The following is a 17,203-nucleotide window of genomic DNA, read 5'->3' as shown; positions in this document are numbered from 1 at the left end:
GTTCTCTCATTTGTTAGTTAATTGTAAACACAAAGCCAATAACTGGTTAACAAAGGTTGCTCTTAAGTTTAACTTAGAACAAGAGAACCTAAATAGTTAAAATGACTGGACAAACTAACTGGCGTAAATCTTGTCTCCGCTAGAAATCACAATAGCTTGATATAACATCACTTATGCGTAGTATGTTACTTCATTTCCACCAAATATCGATATCAATATCAATATAATATCCATCTCGCGCTGAGTATGCAGTGTAGGTAGACTCCTGCCATCTACTGTCCCCCCTCTTCGACCGTAATCCCTGCGTTGCGCAAATTTTCAGCGAAGCCACCGTCTTTCCCATAGCGTGAGGGAAAGAACTTGAAGGATCCATCAAGATGAAAGTGGGCAGTCCCAACACGATTCCCCTTCACTGTTAGGATTGCTATCGTGACAACCTTGTGAGGATCGGACTTGTCCTTGCTAGACATGTGTGCCAATGCACCCCTTTGACTAAGGTTAGCTCAATTTAAATCATAGCCACAAATGGGACGGTATGAGTGTATATGTCGATATATAAACTTACTGAATTTTGGCGCTTGTAATTCGTGGATCCTGATCCATTAGTTAATTATCCGCTATAAAAAATAGGGAGCATATGACAACGGGATACTAACGGCCTTTTCTATCCGTTCACATCCTACTTCCACAGACTGGAGCCAGCGCTCCCCGTCGGACCCATTAGCTGATACAAGATCGGTAACATTTATGGGCTCCAAAAACTGAAGTGCTCTTTGAGCAGTGGTGCTGAATGCTTTGGTCGCGATGCGGTTTAACATATTTGCCCAAGACGGGTAGGTGTGGTATAGTTTAGTTATCAAATAAAATATCTTTCTCATAAGAGTTAAAGAACTCTGAGGCAATTTTCAGGTATGAATGTAGTTGAGGACAAATAGGTATTTATATACTCATTTGAAGGACCTAGTCAAAACGAGGGGAGGTGCGGGACTGTCCTACCTCGTCTTGACCCTCTGAAACACCCAAGGCTCTTTCTTAGCCAACCATTTCTCTAAGCGCTGTTGGGTGGAATATTTATTGTTGGTTTTATGTCCATGCGGTGGCACTGAAAGCAGAATGCATAATATGTATGGTTCATCCAGGGAGTTCCTTGTATGTAGAGGAGGAAATATGCATTACGTTAGTCATCCGTTTGCAGGGTATAATTATCTGTATCTAATTATAGTGTCCGCCTAAAGGAAGATAGGACAGCGTGTCATACTACGCCGTACTCGATGGACATAGTGGTAGATGAGAACTAATGCCAAGTTTGGACCTCAGCGCTTAACTGGAGACAGTGGGGTTGATCTCGGGCCGTCGCAATTACCAAAGTCTAAAATGGAGCCTTGGAACTCACATGGACGTCTGGTTGGTGCAATACGGAGTATAATTCGTCCGGATTCTAGTAGTTATATGCTTATATAATCAAAACTAAAACGCAGATGTCATGGCTGTAGCGGAGCGAAATGATTTCTGCTTGCGAATCGTTCTACCATAGCGGTTGAGAAGGGAGAACATACATTTCTTGTATTGATGATGCCCATTATACTTAACCCTCGTTTGTGCCTTCATTTGTTCAGGTCGAGATGCAATTTATTTCGTACATTCAAGCCATCGCCTATTAATCATCGCATGATGTCGTCTCAATTACAAACTCCACTCACGTTTCCTACATCCGGGTTTGAGCTGGTTGATACTAATGAAAAGATAGAGGAAGAGACACTTCCAACCTACAACCCGAAAAAATACTATCCTGTTCGCCTAGGGCAAATATTCCAGGACAGATATCAGGTCGTTGGGAAAGTTGGGTACGGGGTTTTTTCAACTGTATGGCTTGCCCGTGATTTCCAGTACGTATGCGTACAATAAGTTGTCACTTGGCACCTCTTACGCTACCGCATAAGCTTACATTTTCCCCAACTCTCTAATAGGAAATCCCGGCACGTAATACTTAAGATGTGCATTTCCTCCGTCGAACCAAGCAATGAGATCAAAATATATGAGCATATAAGCACCTCTGAATCCAAAGTTGACCATGCCGGAAAAGCCTTTTATCGCAGACTATACGACTCCTTCAATGTCGAAGGACCCCATGGCTCGCACGTCTGCCTTGTCCAGCAGCCATTGGGCTTGAGTTTGGATCAATTGCTTGACACGAGGCCAACGAGAACTTTCACTCTAGAGCTACTCAAGCCTCCTCTACGTCAAATTTTAGCGGGATTTGACTTTCTGCACCGTCTTGACATTATACACACTGGTACGTTGGTTTTATGAATTGGAAAAACACATAACTAACACGATCAAATAGATATTCAGTCTAAAAATTTACTTCTTGGGATTGATGACCCTTCGATCTTCTTCGTATTTGAAGAGGCTGAGATCGAACACCAGCCGTGTCCTCGTAAGGTCCTAGATGATCGTATTATTTATGTGAGCAGGCGGGTTCCCTTCTCGAGACGCTTGCCAATTATCACCGACTTTGGCGAAGCCCGGCTTCGAGATGAAGCGCATAGGGGTGAGGACATCATGCCTGATTTATACAGAGCCCCGGAAGTGATTCTGAGGATGGAATGGGACATCTGGGTAGACATTTGGAGCGTTGCTATGGTAGTAAGTCAGAAGAAGCAGAAAAATCAGGTATACCGTTGCTTTTACAAAGCCGAGATTGACGTGCCATGCTTCTTCTAGGTCTGGGACCTTGTTAAAGGTCCCACCCTCTTCAATGCGAGGAATGAAGAAAAACTGTTGGACGATAGACTTCATCTCGCGGAAATGGTTGCAATTATGGGGCCGCCGCCAAAGGAGTTCTTGGAGCGCAGCCAAGTCAGTCTCTTGTATTGGGATGAGAATGGTATGTACTCCACTGCTCTCTCTCCAACCTATATAGAGCTAACGAATATTCCTAGGTCAATGGAGAGGCCTTGCGCCGATTCCCGAAATCTCCCTTGAGTCACTTGCGGAAGGTATAGAAGGCGAAGACATACAAGGCTTTATAGCTTTTCTGCGTCGGATCCTGCGCTGGCTGCCAGAAGAACGACCAACTGCGGGAGAGCTTATGTTCGATCCTTGGTTAATGAAAGGTCTTGGGAAGTTTGGGAAGACTGAATAAATTTTGTATTTTTATATCATTTGTATTTTTACTTCCTGCAAAAGACAAAAATCACATTTCTCCGCATGATGACGCTTTTCCCGATCGGGGTCACGCTAAACCTTATTTGGGACAAGGCAAAAAAAGTTGAAGCTTTGAAAATGAAATCGAGCAAGCAAAACATCATCAACTCGAAGCAATTACACAGTTCAGTCCACGTATAAGCCATCATGGACGCGTAAGTTATCCCCGAAATGTCCTATCTTATCGTTATGAAAGAAGAGATAGAAAAACAGTTGGCTAACTATAGCTGTGTTTAGCCTTACTCCGAATGAGCAGCAGGTGCTTGCCAAACGCATGGAACAGAAGCAGATGAAAGAGGTTATGAATGTATGTTGAGGGATTCTTTCTACCTCCATTACGGTCTTGATACGCCTTTGATTTCGCGGCTGGACAATGCGATGAAGGGAAGCTAATCAAAAATGAGATACCTTCAGGCGTACTCAAATGTTGTCCAACGCTGCTTTGAGGACTGCATCTTTGATTTCACAACCAAATCCATGACCCCAAGAGAAATTGGCTGCACCAACCGCTGCTTTGACAAATTTATCAAGGCATCTGAGCGAGTCTCCCTTCGTTTCCAGGAACAGAACGCTGCTATGGCGCAGTCCGGCAAATTGCCGGGAAGCAGCTAAACGAATTAGACCACCATTACCACTTTCGCTCCACGAACCCCGTGTACCATTTACTATTCCGTTATAGAAAGCTATTTCCTTGCGTTTGGTGATGAGAATTCGCTGATCCGGCCCTATGTCGTCCCCGCATACTATGGCAGCAACTACATCTCCCTATAAAAAGAACACTATCAGGGGTTAAGGTGGGATCATATTTTGATACGCAGTGGGCTAGAGCGATAAACCTCTCGGTCAAGATTCTTGAATATTTGGTTCCGGTCTTTTCGGTTGTTTTGGATACTGGGAATCTGAGAGGACGTTGATGGATGTTACTATATATTTCTTTCTATGTTTCTTGCGATTGTTTGTTATGACTGATTCGCTCTGTCTGCAAAGGCGACGACAGCTCGTTTTTTGTACAATACTGCATATCCTTCGATCTTCTACAATGATACACCAGGACGGCATTCACGGCGTTAACCCCTACCTCCGGTGGCTTACCTTGTTCTTTTTCTCAGCAAATGAACGCATCCTTTCTAATACCGGGACTAAAGCTGCCTCCTATACTCACCAATGCAGTGTCAAAAGAGTGTCGTTGCCTGTGGCAGCCGAATCATTTCCAATTGTCTGGCGGTTGATTGTTTCCCCAGCTTCCGCCTTGGAGGCGAAAATATGATGTAAAAACTCCCCACTCGCTGCCATTTCTTGCCCCTCACAAATACAAACAACAACAAGCCGAAGGACAAGCCAGCCTTCGTTGAGAAAGCGTTCAAGTGTCTAACCAGAAACCTGTCGTCTTATATCTCCTATTTTTACCGGAGAATTTCATAGGTAAGATATTGTTTATTTCGTTGCGTTCTTGCTTTCTACCAGCAACGGTCTTCGGCATTTCTCCGGCCAATATAGACTTGGAATAGATATTTACTTATTCCAGGATCAAAGGACACGCAGAATAGTATGGCGAGCACAGCTGGAAAGGTAGGCTGCTGATTATGCCTCATTTCATTGTTGTACTCTATTGATAGCAAGGCTAATCATTAGATTGGTAGACCATCAAGTGTCAAGTAAGCCGCACGACTGAAATCCCCAATATAATTGATATGAGTGGAGGAGACTAGGTGGAACACATTGGAACTCATTCTGTGAGCCAAAAAGAGGGTTACGAGGATATACTGCTAAGACAACCTTGTGCGTCTAGGCCGCCGTCGCTTGGGAGGCTGGGAAGGACCTAACCATCGAAGAGATTGAGGTAGATCCTCCAAAGGCACACGAGGTCCGAATTGAGATACACTATACTGGAGTTTGCCATACCGGTGCGTTTCCCCGAAATTAAACGGCAGAATATCGGCGTTGAAACGACAATCAAGGACTGGGCAAGCTGACGGCAGAGTCAAGATGCGTACACTCTTTCCGGCAAAGATCCAGAGGGTGCTTTTCCCATTGTCCTTGGCCATGAGGGTGCTGGTATCGTTGAGTCCGTTGGAGAGGGCGTCACTTCTGTGAAGCCCGGCGACAGGGTTATCGCGCTATAGTATGACACTCTCTGCTGATATACATGGTTTCATGCTAATAATATCGACTTACAGCACACCAGAATGCCGTGAATGTAAATTCTGCAAGTCCGGAAAGACAAACCTCTGCGGGAAAATCAGAGCTACCCAGGGTCGTGGAGTGATGCCAGATGGGACTACCCGTTTCAGAGCCCGTGGAAAAGACCTGTTGCATTTCATGGGAACCTCCACTTTCTCTCAGTACACCGTTGTGGCTGATATATCAGTGGTTGCCATCACAGACAAGATTGGGCTAGATAAAGCCTGTCTTCTCGGGTGTGGTATCACCACCGGTTATGGAGCCGCAACGGTTACCGCCAAGGTCGAAGAAGGCTCAAACATCGCCGTCTTCGGTGCAGGATGTGTTGGCCTCTCTGTTATCCAGGGAGCTATCCAAAACAAAGCTGGTAGGATTATCGCTGTGGATGTGAATGATTCCAAGGAGGCGTGGGCACGTAAATTCGGTGCCACGGAGTTCGTCAATCCATCCAAACTAGGGAGCAAGTCGATTCAGGAATACCTGATTGAAACTACTGATGGCGGGTGTGACTATACCTTTGACTGCACCGGCAACGTTGGCGTCATGAGAGCTGCTCTTGAGGCCTGTCATAAGGGATGGGGCCAAAGTATCATCATCGGTGTCGCGGCCGCTGGCCAGGAGATCTCTACCAGACGTAAGTTTTTTTCTTTTTTGCTCTTTTGTCACTACGTATAGAATAAGGAAAGCGGCCTCATATACTAACGTAAACCCCCTTGCTGAACAGCATTCCAACTCGTCACTGGCCGCGTGTGGAAAGGGTGCGCCTTCGGAGGAATCAAAGGGCGCACACAGCTCCCCGGTCTCGTTGATGATTACCTCAACGGTAAGCTGAAGGTGGACGAATTCATCACGCACCGTGAGACCCTACCCAAGATTAACACTGCCTTTGAGGAAATGAAGGCTGGTGACTGTATTCGATGCGTGGTTGATATGACAAAGTGATGACCACGTCTCAAAGACCATCTAGTTAACCATAGTTAAATAGATTGGGAATTAACTAACTACTTATTGCTAAAACGAGAATGTTTTCACATAAAAGACCCCAGAGTACGCCCTATCAGGTACCAAATACTTCCTCTATCTAAGGAGTAGCCAAGTTATACACAAGATTTCTACCTCCTGTTCTAGTATTCTCGGATACATTGACAGCCGTCGTTTGCTCTCGTTTGACTACATATCCAAATTCTTTATGCTTTCCACCGCAGCAATGCCTATGGATATACCCCGGGAATGATATCTCTCACATAGACAGCCACTACAGTTTCCATTAGCCCATCTAACATCTCGATCATGCATAGAATTCACGAAAGAAAATGTGGTATATTGAATACTGATGCTGAAACAGCTAGTCACTCGACCGTCTTACAGGCAGCCAACATTAACTACATGTTATATTCACTTCTGCTAGTACCCGAAGAATCCCTTCATATATATAGTCGGCTGCTTTGGCATCTCCTGGTCTTTTCTTTGGTGTTAGACATGCATATCCGTTTTCTTTAACCCTACAGCGGGCTCCGGTACGATTCCTTGATTTACGGGAAGAAGCATGATCGTTTGTTTCTTCTATTTGCTAACTTGTTTCTGCCTCTGATCTGCCCTGGATGTTCGTCTATTTATCTTCCCTCATCCTCCCGCTTGTTCCTCTCTGTGTATGAATCATGTCTTCACTTTCTCTCCTCATCATAAAAGGCCTAATACCACATATCCTATTATAATGGCCGAACCCTTGACCATGGTATCCCGGAACTCCCACGAGTTATACCTGGCTATCTCGACAATTAAAACGCCAACTGAATGGCGGTAGCGATACAAAAACTACCCCGAGAGCTGCTCCTCCTAACTCGCGGTCCTTCTGTCGACTTTGACATGGTTCAGCCCCGGATTAACGCCTAAATATACTGGTCATAACGCCTATACTTCTTCATTCCAAGCTGAAAAGTGTATGGAAGAGTCGAACATGCTAGTGAACCGAGTTAACAATTGGCATATCTACCTGCAGTACAAGTGGCTCTTATAAGCAGTATACTCATGGGCCCTTCAGACCTCATCTGTTCCCTTGGACGGGAATATTCCAGTGTACGCGGCAAAGCAAATGTCCAGAAGCGATTGCCAAATTGGACCCAGCAGTACCTCCACTGCTAACAAACACATTATATCACGATTAAAGCATTATATAAACCCGTTTATTATTCGACCAAGGAAATACATATAACCACTCAAAACCATCGATCGAAGTGACTCTCTGGACGTTCTTTCTCTGCCACCATATTTCCCGCTGGCCTGGCGTGATTCCCCCCCGAGTTGCTTGCTATCAATATTGCCGGGGGAAAAAGCAGAAGAATACATAGGTTGACATTGCACTGGGAGGCTGCTATCTATTGAGTCCGACGGGCCCGGCTCAGCCATCACGAAGCGAGACTTGGGCTTTTACTGGGCTCATAATTTTAGATGGGAGATATTTGATACATAATATATGTTATTTCGACATTCTTCCTAGACAACACAGAGTATAATAAGTGAGTGTAATAACTGTCTAGCTATCTATGGCGGCCATTTTCTTCCTTCTTCCTTTTTCACTGGTAGATCAAACCCCGGCAGGCTGTTGGATAATAGATAGGAGGGTCTGGTCATACCACTCAGTGCGTAAGTGGGATCTAGTCTATAAGGCCATAGGTCTATATACGATAGGAGAGCAAGTCATACATCTCAAAGTAAGCTAAATAAACCTCCTGGAACAGCTTACGCTCATCTCGTTGGAGTTCAGGGGAATCGCAACCCTCCAACCTCCTGGAAAGGACCCCATTGGCAAAGCGAATTTCCGTCCAGTCCATAGTATCCATTATTTGTCTAGAGTGGACTTTAATTCGAATGGATACCGCGCTTCCTAGCCTGGAAAAGAATGGGAGGACCAAAGTATCAAATATATATGGCACTAGGGTGTCACGATAACGCCACCCATGGCCACTATCTACCCATTTTAGCCCCACACGTTTTCGAAGAGGCAACCAGGTGTTATAGCCAATATTATAGCCGTCCTTATTCCCATAGAGTCGAATAACTATGGGTGGAAGTGATGGCGCTGTCCCCAGTAACTCGAGCGTTCTGACAACATTTCTCCACATCCAGAAAAAGTGGGATGCGTTGTCTGATCCACGTAGACCGATTTCAATGACGGCCACCTTATGAAAGGGAAAGTGATCAAAGTAGGTGTCTCTCTTAGCATATCCGCTTTCAAGTCTCCAGACTGCTCCGCCGTCGTAAAATTCTTTCTTTCTAACACGCCTCTTGAAACGAAGGGTACTCCAGAATGAAGCGTCTTCATTCTGTAGGGGACGGAGATCGAAACACAGATGTGTCTTTGAATATAACACATATGATATCTCGTTGTAGAGATTTTTGCTAGCACGGAGTACTCTGAGGTCTACCGCGGCCGAGGTCCTGACGGATGTTGATGCTATAGTATTTGATTCATCGTCTCGACCAGCAGGGAGGAACTCGAGCCAGATTAGCTCCCGGAGCTCATATGGCAACTTGGCGAAGATCCCGAAGCTGGAGCACAGAGCCATGGCGATTCGTATGTTGTTTTTTGATGTATTTTTGATTATATTCAAGCCAGGGTATTGGGTATAAAAATTCGAACGAGTATAAGTTTGATGAAAAGAAGACTGAGAAGAGGCTCTGGGCGGCTGGGATAAATATATAGGCCATGAATCAATGATGTCATGAATGCTAGGGAATCACCGGGAGGGATAGAGCCTTTCGTGAGTACGGAACTTGTGGATGTGATGGTTCTATCCATGCTTAGATGTATATTCCAAGGTTGACCGTCGACCTGAACCATGGTTGAACGTACCTTTCAAAAGGCAAGCCTGACGGAATCCATATTCACGGGAATAAGGTAGGCTAGAGCTTTGCTGGGCAGTCTGCTGGCGTGAGTAACATATTCTGTCTGGATTATCGCTGTATAACGGCGGAGGTACGTAGATAACACATAGCCAGTCCGTCAGCAGCGCCCCTCTAAGTTTGTAGCTCGTTACATAGGTAGGGATTTAGGCTGCTGTCATTGAAATCCAGTGGAATTCTCTGGTGCCAAAGCGGCGTAAGAGCGAGCATAATCTCCATCTCGATGTTAGAGTACTTTGGACGGTTAAACCGAAGGCTGTTTCATAGCATCAATACACAGAGAAGGATGATAAATACCTCTGCATCGGACGTCCACAGCCTCGCGGCATGACACCGAGTACATCCAACGGAGTAACTGATGCTTGAAAATTTAACACGCATGCTCTAAGCCACCCAACTCGCCCCCAAACGGACAACCCGCTAGAGCCAGGGTCGAATACAGGCATGTCTCTAGCTGCCTTGCTATGCAGGAATTCCAATAGCATCAATACCCTTCCTTTGCTTAATAGTCGAGGGCTATAAAGCAACTTAGAGTCCATTTTCGAACAAAGGATGCAATCACACCTCTATTCTCCCTCGAGCTCTCTCAGCATGGCTATACCTATGATATCCAAATGTTGTTTTCTGCTTTTCTTGCTATGCTTCATCTTTTCAAATGCAGAAACGAAGCCATACCGTACGATTTTGCGTCTCTTTAATGTTGCAAAATGCTAACTATCTTATAGCTCTGGGCATCAGCTTTGGGCCAACGTATATGTAGGTTTTACTCTTTTCAACTGTACCTCCTTCTCGCAAATACTGAATATATTGAACTAGTACCGCAGCCTATATCGATTCTGCCGGTGAGCCGGTAGTAGTAGCCAGCATAAGAGGGAGTGACGAGTACCGTGATTTTGTTGCAGACTCTGCGATAAACGAAGGAGTAAAAGTGTGAGTACATATAGCTCCGTCTCAGGGCCTAGCTAAACATCAGAACAGCCAGTCTCGTGGGAAATGGTATATTCGGGATGGCGAATCTCTCGTCCCAATCCTACCGGAGCCGGATAATAACCCTGAGGCCGAAGGTATCTTCACTGCAGCCATACGTAGTATCCGTGAAGAGATCACCAAAAGCAAGGGACAGGTCTCCAGTATCACATCAATCTCAATCCCTAGCCATTTCAACCACACCTCAACTACTGCCATGATAAATGCAGTTATGGAAAACGAAAAAGGGATCATTCGCCCCTGGCAAGTCAGAAAACAGTTCCATGTTGTACGACTTGCATACGGCCTCAATTCGTGCGAAGGCTTTGGGCTCGACTCTGACACATGCGATATGGAGGACCCAGAACATGTTATGTTTGTTGACTATCACAACGAATATCTAGAGCTTGTGTTGGCTAGCGTGGGAGAGTTCTCTGTCGTTGCTCTCGATAGCGTTAGGCTACATAATCTTGGAGCAAAGCGACTGGATAATCCCAAGGTAGGTAACCAGGACTCGAATATATATCAGCACGAAATACAGGACGCAATTCAAAGGTTCAAGGAGAGCAACAACATCCGCATGGAAGACTATCCTACCACTATTGAAGTTATCCGTGCAATTGTGATGAGTGGTGACGCACCAAAGCCAGCTTTTGCAAGCATTCGAGAAGCGATTGCCGCCGTCCTCCCAGAACACAAATCTAAAATCCGAGACTCGATTGATCCTTTATCTGTCAACGCGGTGGGAGCTGCGCAATGGGCAAAGCTTCAGGTTCTCAACAGCGAGCTCTTACATGATGCCTCGGTGCTCCATGACGAACTGTGAACGCTTTTAGGTGCTACAGATGGATATAAATTAAGATAGGCGTGTCATTAAGCAAAAAATAGTGTTCTACAATCGGTAAATGAGTATTTAAATGCGTCCTTCCGTGATAATATGAAACGCCGTTCAGCGCGCGGCTGCATCCTATAGGTCTAAATTTAGATTTATGCCCCTACCTGATTGCTGACTAATCATAGGAGGTCGTGTTTGATTAGTCATCCATCGGCTCTACGACTCGCATCTTCAATAGTACCTGTTGGACATCAGACTGACACACGCCTTGCAGGAGGTAATATCACAAAGCGAACTACAAAGGGACAAGAAGGCCTCGTGTCCAATCAGAGATTGGATCTATATGGATGTGAGTTGTTCTCGAGCATGGAATATCTACCTCCTAACGTAATGCCATAACTCAATTATACCAGAAATACCTTGGGGCTACAGGACACACCGTCATTTGGATCATCTTTACTTGCTGGCCAACGTTTCGCCATCGGCATCCTATATACCCTTTTCGACTGGAAAATAGTGTGAGAACATATACCGACTTTTTAGTATGCAATTAGCCGCCGTGAATCCACGGGGAGCGTCTTCGCAGAATGCTGGGTTTCAAGCATGGCCCCCACTACGCTGGCTACATTACTGTGGCGCTCTAGATATGGTTTAGAGATCTAATAGGGAATCTAATGAAATCTTTTATTGGTGACCAATACCCCAGGCGTGAATGTACCCTATCTATGCTTGATGCCGCTAGCGGAGACTGCCACTACGAGCCCCAAATACAAACGCGGTCGAGCATGGAATGTTGGACAATAGGAGACTCGGCATATTATTATATCAGCTTACCGCAGCGTGATTAGTATGTTTTGGAGAAACTGCTGATACAGTTACGAATGGATTTCTGTATTCTGCGAGGTATTTAATGCAGCCATACCCGCCAATATCTTGTTATATTTCCCCGTTCCTATGATCAAATACACCAACCTATTTCGCATCTATATTGTTCCTGACAAATATGATATTTTCTCCCATTTTTGTCTATCTTTGCTTGTGTGCCCTATCATCGGCCACTCCTTTGCTGCAAAAGCCTCGAGCTAATCGGGATCTCCAGCCCCTAAAGGAAGCTTACCGTGGCATATACTGGGACCAGGCAGCTATTGATTGTAGTGATGAAGAATTTGACATTCTCGCCGAGGCTACAAGAGTTGCACTGGAGGTAGCATCCTTCCACACAGATGGTAATGTATGGGAATCACCAGCCTGGAATCGTTACTTTGTTGGTCCTGGTGGAATTGGGGGTTGGGAGGTATATATATATGCTCATCCTATAGGAGCAGCCCACTTTATTGACTGACTCTATCCTCATAGTCTTCAGAGGCGAAAGGGCGTACATTCGTCGACATCTACAGTATTGTTCCTCCAACCGAAACTGCCAACAATATATAACCTCGACTAATACCGTTGCAGCCAATATTAAACAAGTTAGTGCTTTTCCACGGAAAGGAAAGCCGACGAAATTGAAAAAAGACTATGTTCGCGAAAAACAGGTGACCTACCGATGCAAAGAGAATCCTGAGATGCGCAAAAGATGTGCTCAAGCCCCGTCTAGTGGTGGACTCTGGACTGGACCGTAAGAATACCCCACGCTGCTCAATCTTATAGAAGCTGGATCTTTCATAGGACAGCTTATACTCAACAGCCAACTCTCACTGGGGCTGGTAAGTAATTTGTTCCTCCGTATCCGATATGTTTACTAATTCTTTTCTCAGGGTGGGAAACCACATTTTGTCCACGATTCTTCCTCGAGGACAAAGTCGAGTACATTAATAGGATCACCGAGCGAAGGCGACCTTACACTGAGATATTTAGGTTGCTCTCTTATGAATATGTGATTCTTCATGAGTGGATGCACTCCGATATATTTGGTTTCCCCGCACATAGTAAGTAGAATGGGCTTACTTTATTCTATCACTAGCTGATCAGACATAGTTGAGGATGTTGTCGAAAATATACCCTTCCATGGCGAGCGAGTAAGATGGTCCTTGGTAAATAAAATTGTGCTTCCATCATTTCTAACAATCATACAGAGAATATATGGGGATAGTTTATGCTACAAGTTTGCATGGCTCTACGTCGATTCGATTGGAACGGGTCAAGGAGTAAACATACACACTGCATTCAACGGTATATTCCCTCCCACAGGTTGCTGAAGTACTGTACTAAATCTTGCTAATATTACTATAGCTGATAGTTATGCTTGGTTCTTTAACTACAATTGGTTTCACTACAAATAGAACTGGGATTCTAGCGGCGCTTTCGCCCGCAGGAAGCGATCGATAGAAGGCGATGAAAAACCTGAGCTCTACGACGACGACCTTTCCGACACCGTTAATGCTGCCAACCTTGATTCGAGCAAGCTTATATTCCCTATAAACTGCCACATGTCGGATGGAGACTACAAGACTGTGCGCTGCGATTATGTGGGAGAGGAATATAAAGACTTTGTCAAGAATGTGAAGGAGCCTTTCGTTGCTGAAAATAGTGATTGCATTCTATCGTAAGACTGTTACCAACCTACCGCCACTATCTAGTATTCTAGAAGCTGATTCTTAAACTACAGGGCGAAATGTCACCTCTCCTTCAATGGCTATGCAGTTGATCCAAAATGCAACTGCACTTGTGATAACCCCCCTTAGAGATCCACGATGTAATGGGTTTGCAGGATCACTACCCACTCCGCCGCATGTATATCATTACCAGGGGACCCTCGTGGGATAGGGGCCCTACGTGACTATTCTTCTGTTATATTATTTATTTAGATTGCTATTTTAGGTTGTCCCGATTTTGGGGAACATGTACCAAAGAGTGGCCCTTTCATTGATAATAAGTTCCCTGTATTTATTTAGACTGTTTCCTTATTCAAGGAGTTATTATGTAGGCTAGCAGAAAATCTAGTAACATGTGAACTTTTCATGGGCAGGCACTTTGTGTGAATAGAGGCATATGTATGCAGGAAAGTAGAATATCCTTCTCGACTGATGACCCCGTAACTATTGTAATGAGTTACAACTCAGGCCTTGAAATCTACCACGCATGAAGGGGCAAGGTTTGGTGAGTACGATCCATTCAGCCCATGTTGTAGTTTGTGAGCAGTTCGACCGCCACCAAAAAGCAATTCATGCCTCTTCGTGATGGCGGGCAACGAACGATACGGAGTGTGCGTATAGATAACTATTACGACGCTCCTCGAATGTCCCATGGTGGCCTGAATATCTCCTGCAACGGTAGGTATATATATATATATAGATGCAGGTAAAGAAATCATCATCTTCCCCTTTTTACATAGTAGTGCATTCTCAAATACGAACGAACATCCGATAATCCACACTTCGTAGTTAACTACGTAATATAGAGTGCGTATGCAAGAAGATGGCGTCCTCTATGGCTACATCATAGTGTACATATATATATGCAAGGATCTATGCAGCACATCCCACCATCCCTCGACTCTCCTCAGGCTATAAAAGCTCCCGGCATCCCAGGTATTTTCAGTACCTCAAGGCCGGGAAATCCAATTTTGACCGATTCTTTGATATATATTATTAAACAACAGCGTCAAATACAATGGAGCACGAACCCGAGGCCTGGGAGGAGAAAGCAGCAGTCAAAAGAGCAGTGACTCTGGCAAAGATCCCAGCAGAATGGCGTCTGACTAAAGAGCAGATCAAGGATGCAAAGTCTCAGAGACAAATTGCTGGTGGTTATTTCCAGGGCTTCCTTACCGACGAGGAGAAGAAGATTACCAGTGAGGAGAGCACTGGTATCGTGGACAAGATACAGAGCAAGGAGTATTCTGCTCTACAAGTTGCCAAAGCATACTGCAAAGCTGCTGCTATTGCTCATCAGATGGTCAGTTATATGTGAAATGTATAAACCCCCTTACTGCTCATGCTGATTGTTTTATAGACCTCCTGTTTACATGAAGTATTCTTTGATCAAGCACTCGAAAGAGCAAAGTATCTGGATGACTATCTGGAAGAGAATGGGAAGCCTATGGGCCCTCTACATGGCTTGCCCATAAGCCTCAAGGATCAATTCCATGTGAAAGGAAATGATACCACCATGGGCTATGTTGGCTGGATTGACACATTTGAGGGAGACAAAAGTTCGGACAAAGTGCATAAGTTTGAGAGTCCGCTAATTACTGATCTTCTCTCCATTGGAGCCATTCTATACTGCAAGGTATATATCAATATATCTGTTAATATCCTGGTGTATATGCTAATAAGTACCCTTCTTTAGACGGCTGTCCCGCAATCCCTGCTGGTGTGTCTCTCGAATACTTGATACCCCTATAAAGGCATCAACATTAACTCTTGTCATTCTAGATCGGGGAAACCGAAAACCACATTTATGGCCGTGTTCTAAACCCATGGAACAATAACCTATCATGTGGCGGCTCTTCGGGAGGTTTGTGGTGACAATATCATACTTAAATCCAGATACTAACGGATACCTCCAACAGGAGAAGGAGTGATGCTTGCCCTTGGAGCAAGCTCTGCGGGTCTTGGGACAGACGTTGGTTCGGCATTACCACATTACACGTATCATCTCTTTGCTGGGAACTCTTTTGGTGAACTGACTACTATTTTATAGGAGGGTCCGTTCGAGTTCCCGCAGGATTCTGCGGTGTCTATGGTCTGAAGCCGACTCATGACCGTCTGCCATACCGAGAGGTTGCAAATACCGTAAGTTTTGGATCATTCAAGACATGTCCAATTGACATATCTATATGAATGAGTAATGGTATATGTTGACGCTTGAGGAATAGAACCCTGGACAAAATACATATTCATCCTCCATCGGTGTTCTATCAACTTCCCCCGATGCCATTCAGTTGATGATGAAGTCCATGCTGTCTACCCAACCCTGGCTCAGGGATCCAGTGGTCTTCAGCATCCCCTGGAGAGATGAAATTGCGGCAGAAACGCTTGCAAGAGCTGCTCCTAACGGATCAGCAAAGAGTGATCAGAAACCACTCAAGTTCGGCATCCTTTATACGGATAACATAATTACTCCCCATCCACCCGTTACGAGAGGTCTCCATGTCATCGAAGATGCAATTAAAAAAGCCGGCCATAAGGTTGTTCCCTGGAATCCGCCTGCACATAGCATTGGTATCAAAATTCACGTAAGTCCCTTTATCTTCCCCACATCTAAGCACTGTAACTTTTATTGATAGGATGGATATTAGCTGGCATTTATCTCGGCTGATGGTGGCCATGATGTCAATAAGCAGCTTGATTTATCTGGGGAGCCCCCTATTCCTCAGATCAGGGACATCATAAAGCTCCGAGACCCAGTGCCTCTGTTGGACTACCAGGACCTGATCCTCCAAGGAATCAAATACTCAGAAGCTTATTCTGATTATTGGAACTCCACTGCTGAAGACGACGGTAAGTAACACTTCGTCACCGTTTAACATTGCTTGTCTGTACTTACACTGGGTAAATTCAAACTATAGGACAAATTGTCGATGCCTTTATTACCCCATTGGCCCCGTGGGCGGCGGTAATCCCGACTAAATACTACCATACAGGTATGGTTCCAAATCTAATATTTGTTTATTAGTATCATCCTGACCTCCTTAATCTCTAGCCTATACGGAGGTTTTGAACCTCTTGGACTATAGTGTCTCTGTAGTGCCCGTCACAACAGCCGATAAGAATATTGACAAGATAGATCCTGACTTCGAGCCTGTTAGTAAAGATGACAAGGCAGACTGGGAGCTATGTAAGAAACCCAATATGTTGTTTCTTGCTCAAACCTCTTAGCACGTAAGATCTATTAACACAATTGCATGATTAGACGACCCCGAACTCTTCGACAAGACCCCTGTTGGTATGCAGTTAGTTGGCCGAAAGCACGAAGAGGAGAAAATTTGGGCTATTGGAAAGATTGTTGACACTATTTTGAAGAATGCGAAGAAAGACTAAAGGCATTTTGAATTGTTTCATTAACTCCGGTTATTTCTTCCTGCTTGACAATGTTTCACGAAATACGTTTAGGGTCTTTTATATTTGGTCCACCATACCCTTTCTCTATGAAATTAGTAATTAAAGT

At 44.8% G+C, this 17,203-nt stretch overlaps 8 protein-coding genes across 8 annotated transcripts; 6 read left to right on the top strand and 2 right to left on the bottom strand.

Moving 5' to 3' along the window:
- Positions 1-272: 272 nt before the first annotated feature.
- On the bottom strand, positions 273-818 carry MCYG_07807 (conserved hypothetical protein; the record flags this gene model as incomplete). Its single annotated transcript, XM_002843978.1, has 3 exons — positions 273-486; positions 566-594; positions 657-818. The coding sequence occupies 3 exons, from the start codon at positions 816-818 to the stop codon at positions 273-275; spliced, it is 405 nt and encodes a 134-aa protein (XP_002844024.1).
- Positions 819-1,668: 850 nt separating this feature from the next.
- MCYG_07806 (protein kinase domain-containing protein) lies at positions 1,669-3,145 on the top strand (the record flags this gene model as incomplete). Its single annotated transcript, XM_002843977.1, has 5 exons — positions 1,669-1,886; positions 1,968-2,293; positions 2,345-2,646; positions 2,725-2,887; positions 2,943-3,145. 5 exons carry the CDS (start codon positions 1,669-1,671, stop codon positions 3,143-3,145), a joined length of 1,212 nt encoding a protein of 403 aa, XP_002844023.1.
- A 209-nt stretch (positions 3,146-3,354) lies between these two features.
- Positions 3,355-3,819, top strand: MCYG_07805 (mitochondrial import inner membrane translocase subunit tim9; the record flags this gene model as incomplete). The annotated part of the gene is made up of 3 exons (XM_002843976.1): positions 3,355-3,362; positions 3,445-3,514; positions 3,622-3,819. 3 exons carry the CDS (start codon positions 3,355-3,357, stop codon positions 3,817-3,819), a joined length of 276 nt encoding a protein of 91 aa, XP_002844022.1.
- A 936-nt stretch (positions 3,820-4,755) lies between these two features.
- On the top strand, positions 4,756-6,330 carry MCYG_07804 (S-(hydroxymethyl)glutathione dehydrogenase; the record flags this gene model as incomplete). Its single annotated transcript, XM_002843975.1, has 5 exons — positions 4,756-4,776; positions 4,997-5,111; positions 5,194-5,329; positions 5,385-6,022; positions 6,113-6,330. 5 exons carry the CDS (start codon positions 4,756-4,758, stop codon positions 6,328-6,330), a joined length of 1,128 nt encoding a protein of 375 aa, XP_002844021.1.
- A 1,227-nt stretch (positions 6,331-7,557) lies between these two features.
- MCYG_07803 (conserved hypothetical protein) lies at positions 7,558-9,510 on the bottom strand (the record flags this gene model as incomplete). The annotated part of the gene is made up of 6 exons (XM_002843974.1): positions 7,558-7,806; positions 7,875-7,917; positions 7,940-8,042; positions 8,072-9,117; positions 9,190-9,403; positions 9,447-9,510. The coding sequence occupies 6 exons, from the start codon at positions 9,508-9,510 to the stop codon at positions 7,558-7,560; spliced, it is 1,719 nt and encodes a 572-aa protein (XP_002844020.1).
- Positions 9,511-9,882: 372 nt separating this feature from the next.
- On the top strand, positions 9,883-11,083 carry MCYG_07802 (uncharacterized protein; the record flags this gene model as incomplete). Its single annotated transcript, XM_002843973.1, has 4 exons — positions 9,883-9,967; positions 10,017-10,047; positions 10,108-10,221; positions 10,270-11,083. The coding sequence occupies 4 exons, from the start codon at positions 9,883-9,885 to the stop codon at positions 11,081-11,083; spliced, it is 1,044 nt and encodes a 347-aa protein (XP_002844019.1).
- A 1,012-nt stretch (positions 11,084-12,095) lies between these two features.
- MCYG_07801 (uncharacterized protein) lies at positions 12,096-13,776 on the top strand (the record flags this gene model as incomplete). The annotated part of the gene is made up of 9 exons (XM_002843972.1): positions 12,096-12,386; positions 12,449-12,488; positions 12,548-12,710; positions 12,761-12,798; positions 12,850-13,020; positions 13,070-13,110; positions 13,168-13,239; positions 13,375-13,637; positions 13,701-13,776. 9 exons carry the CDS (start codon positions 12,096-12,098, stop codon positions 13,774-13,776), a joined length of 1,155 nt encoding a protein of 384 aa, XP_002844018.1.
- A 928-nt stretch (positions 13,777-14,704) lies between these two features.
- MCYG_07800 (general amidase) lies at positions 14,705-17,076 on the top strand (the record flags this gene model as incomplete). The annotated part of the gene is made up of 11 exons (XM_002843971.1): positions 14,705-14,989; positions 15,047-15,322; positions 15,383-15,406; positions 15,469-15,550; positions 15,606-15,662; positions 15,737-15,828; positions 15,912-16,271; positions 16,335-16,536; positions 16,605-16,679; positions 16,739-16,873; positions 16,949-17,076. 11 exons carry the CDS (start codon positions 14,705-14,707, stop codon positions 17,074-17,076), a joined length of 1,716 nt encoding a protein of 571 aa, XP_002844017.1.
- Between the last annotated feature and the right edge of the window lie 127 nt (positions 17,077-17,203).

Source organism: Microsporum canis, genomic scaffold (genome assembly GCF_000151145.1).
Source record: "Microsporum canis CBS 113480 supercont1.7 genomic scaffold, whole genome shotgun sequence".
NCBI classification, from domain to species: domain Eukaryota; kingdom Fungi; phylum Ascomycota; class Eurotiomycetes; order Onygenales; family Arthrodermataceae; genus Microsporum; species Microsporum canis.
The sequence above is the reverse complement of the archived record's forward strand: the minus strand, read 5'-3'. Positions and strand labels throughout refer to the sequence as shown.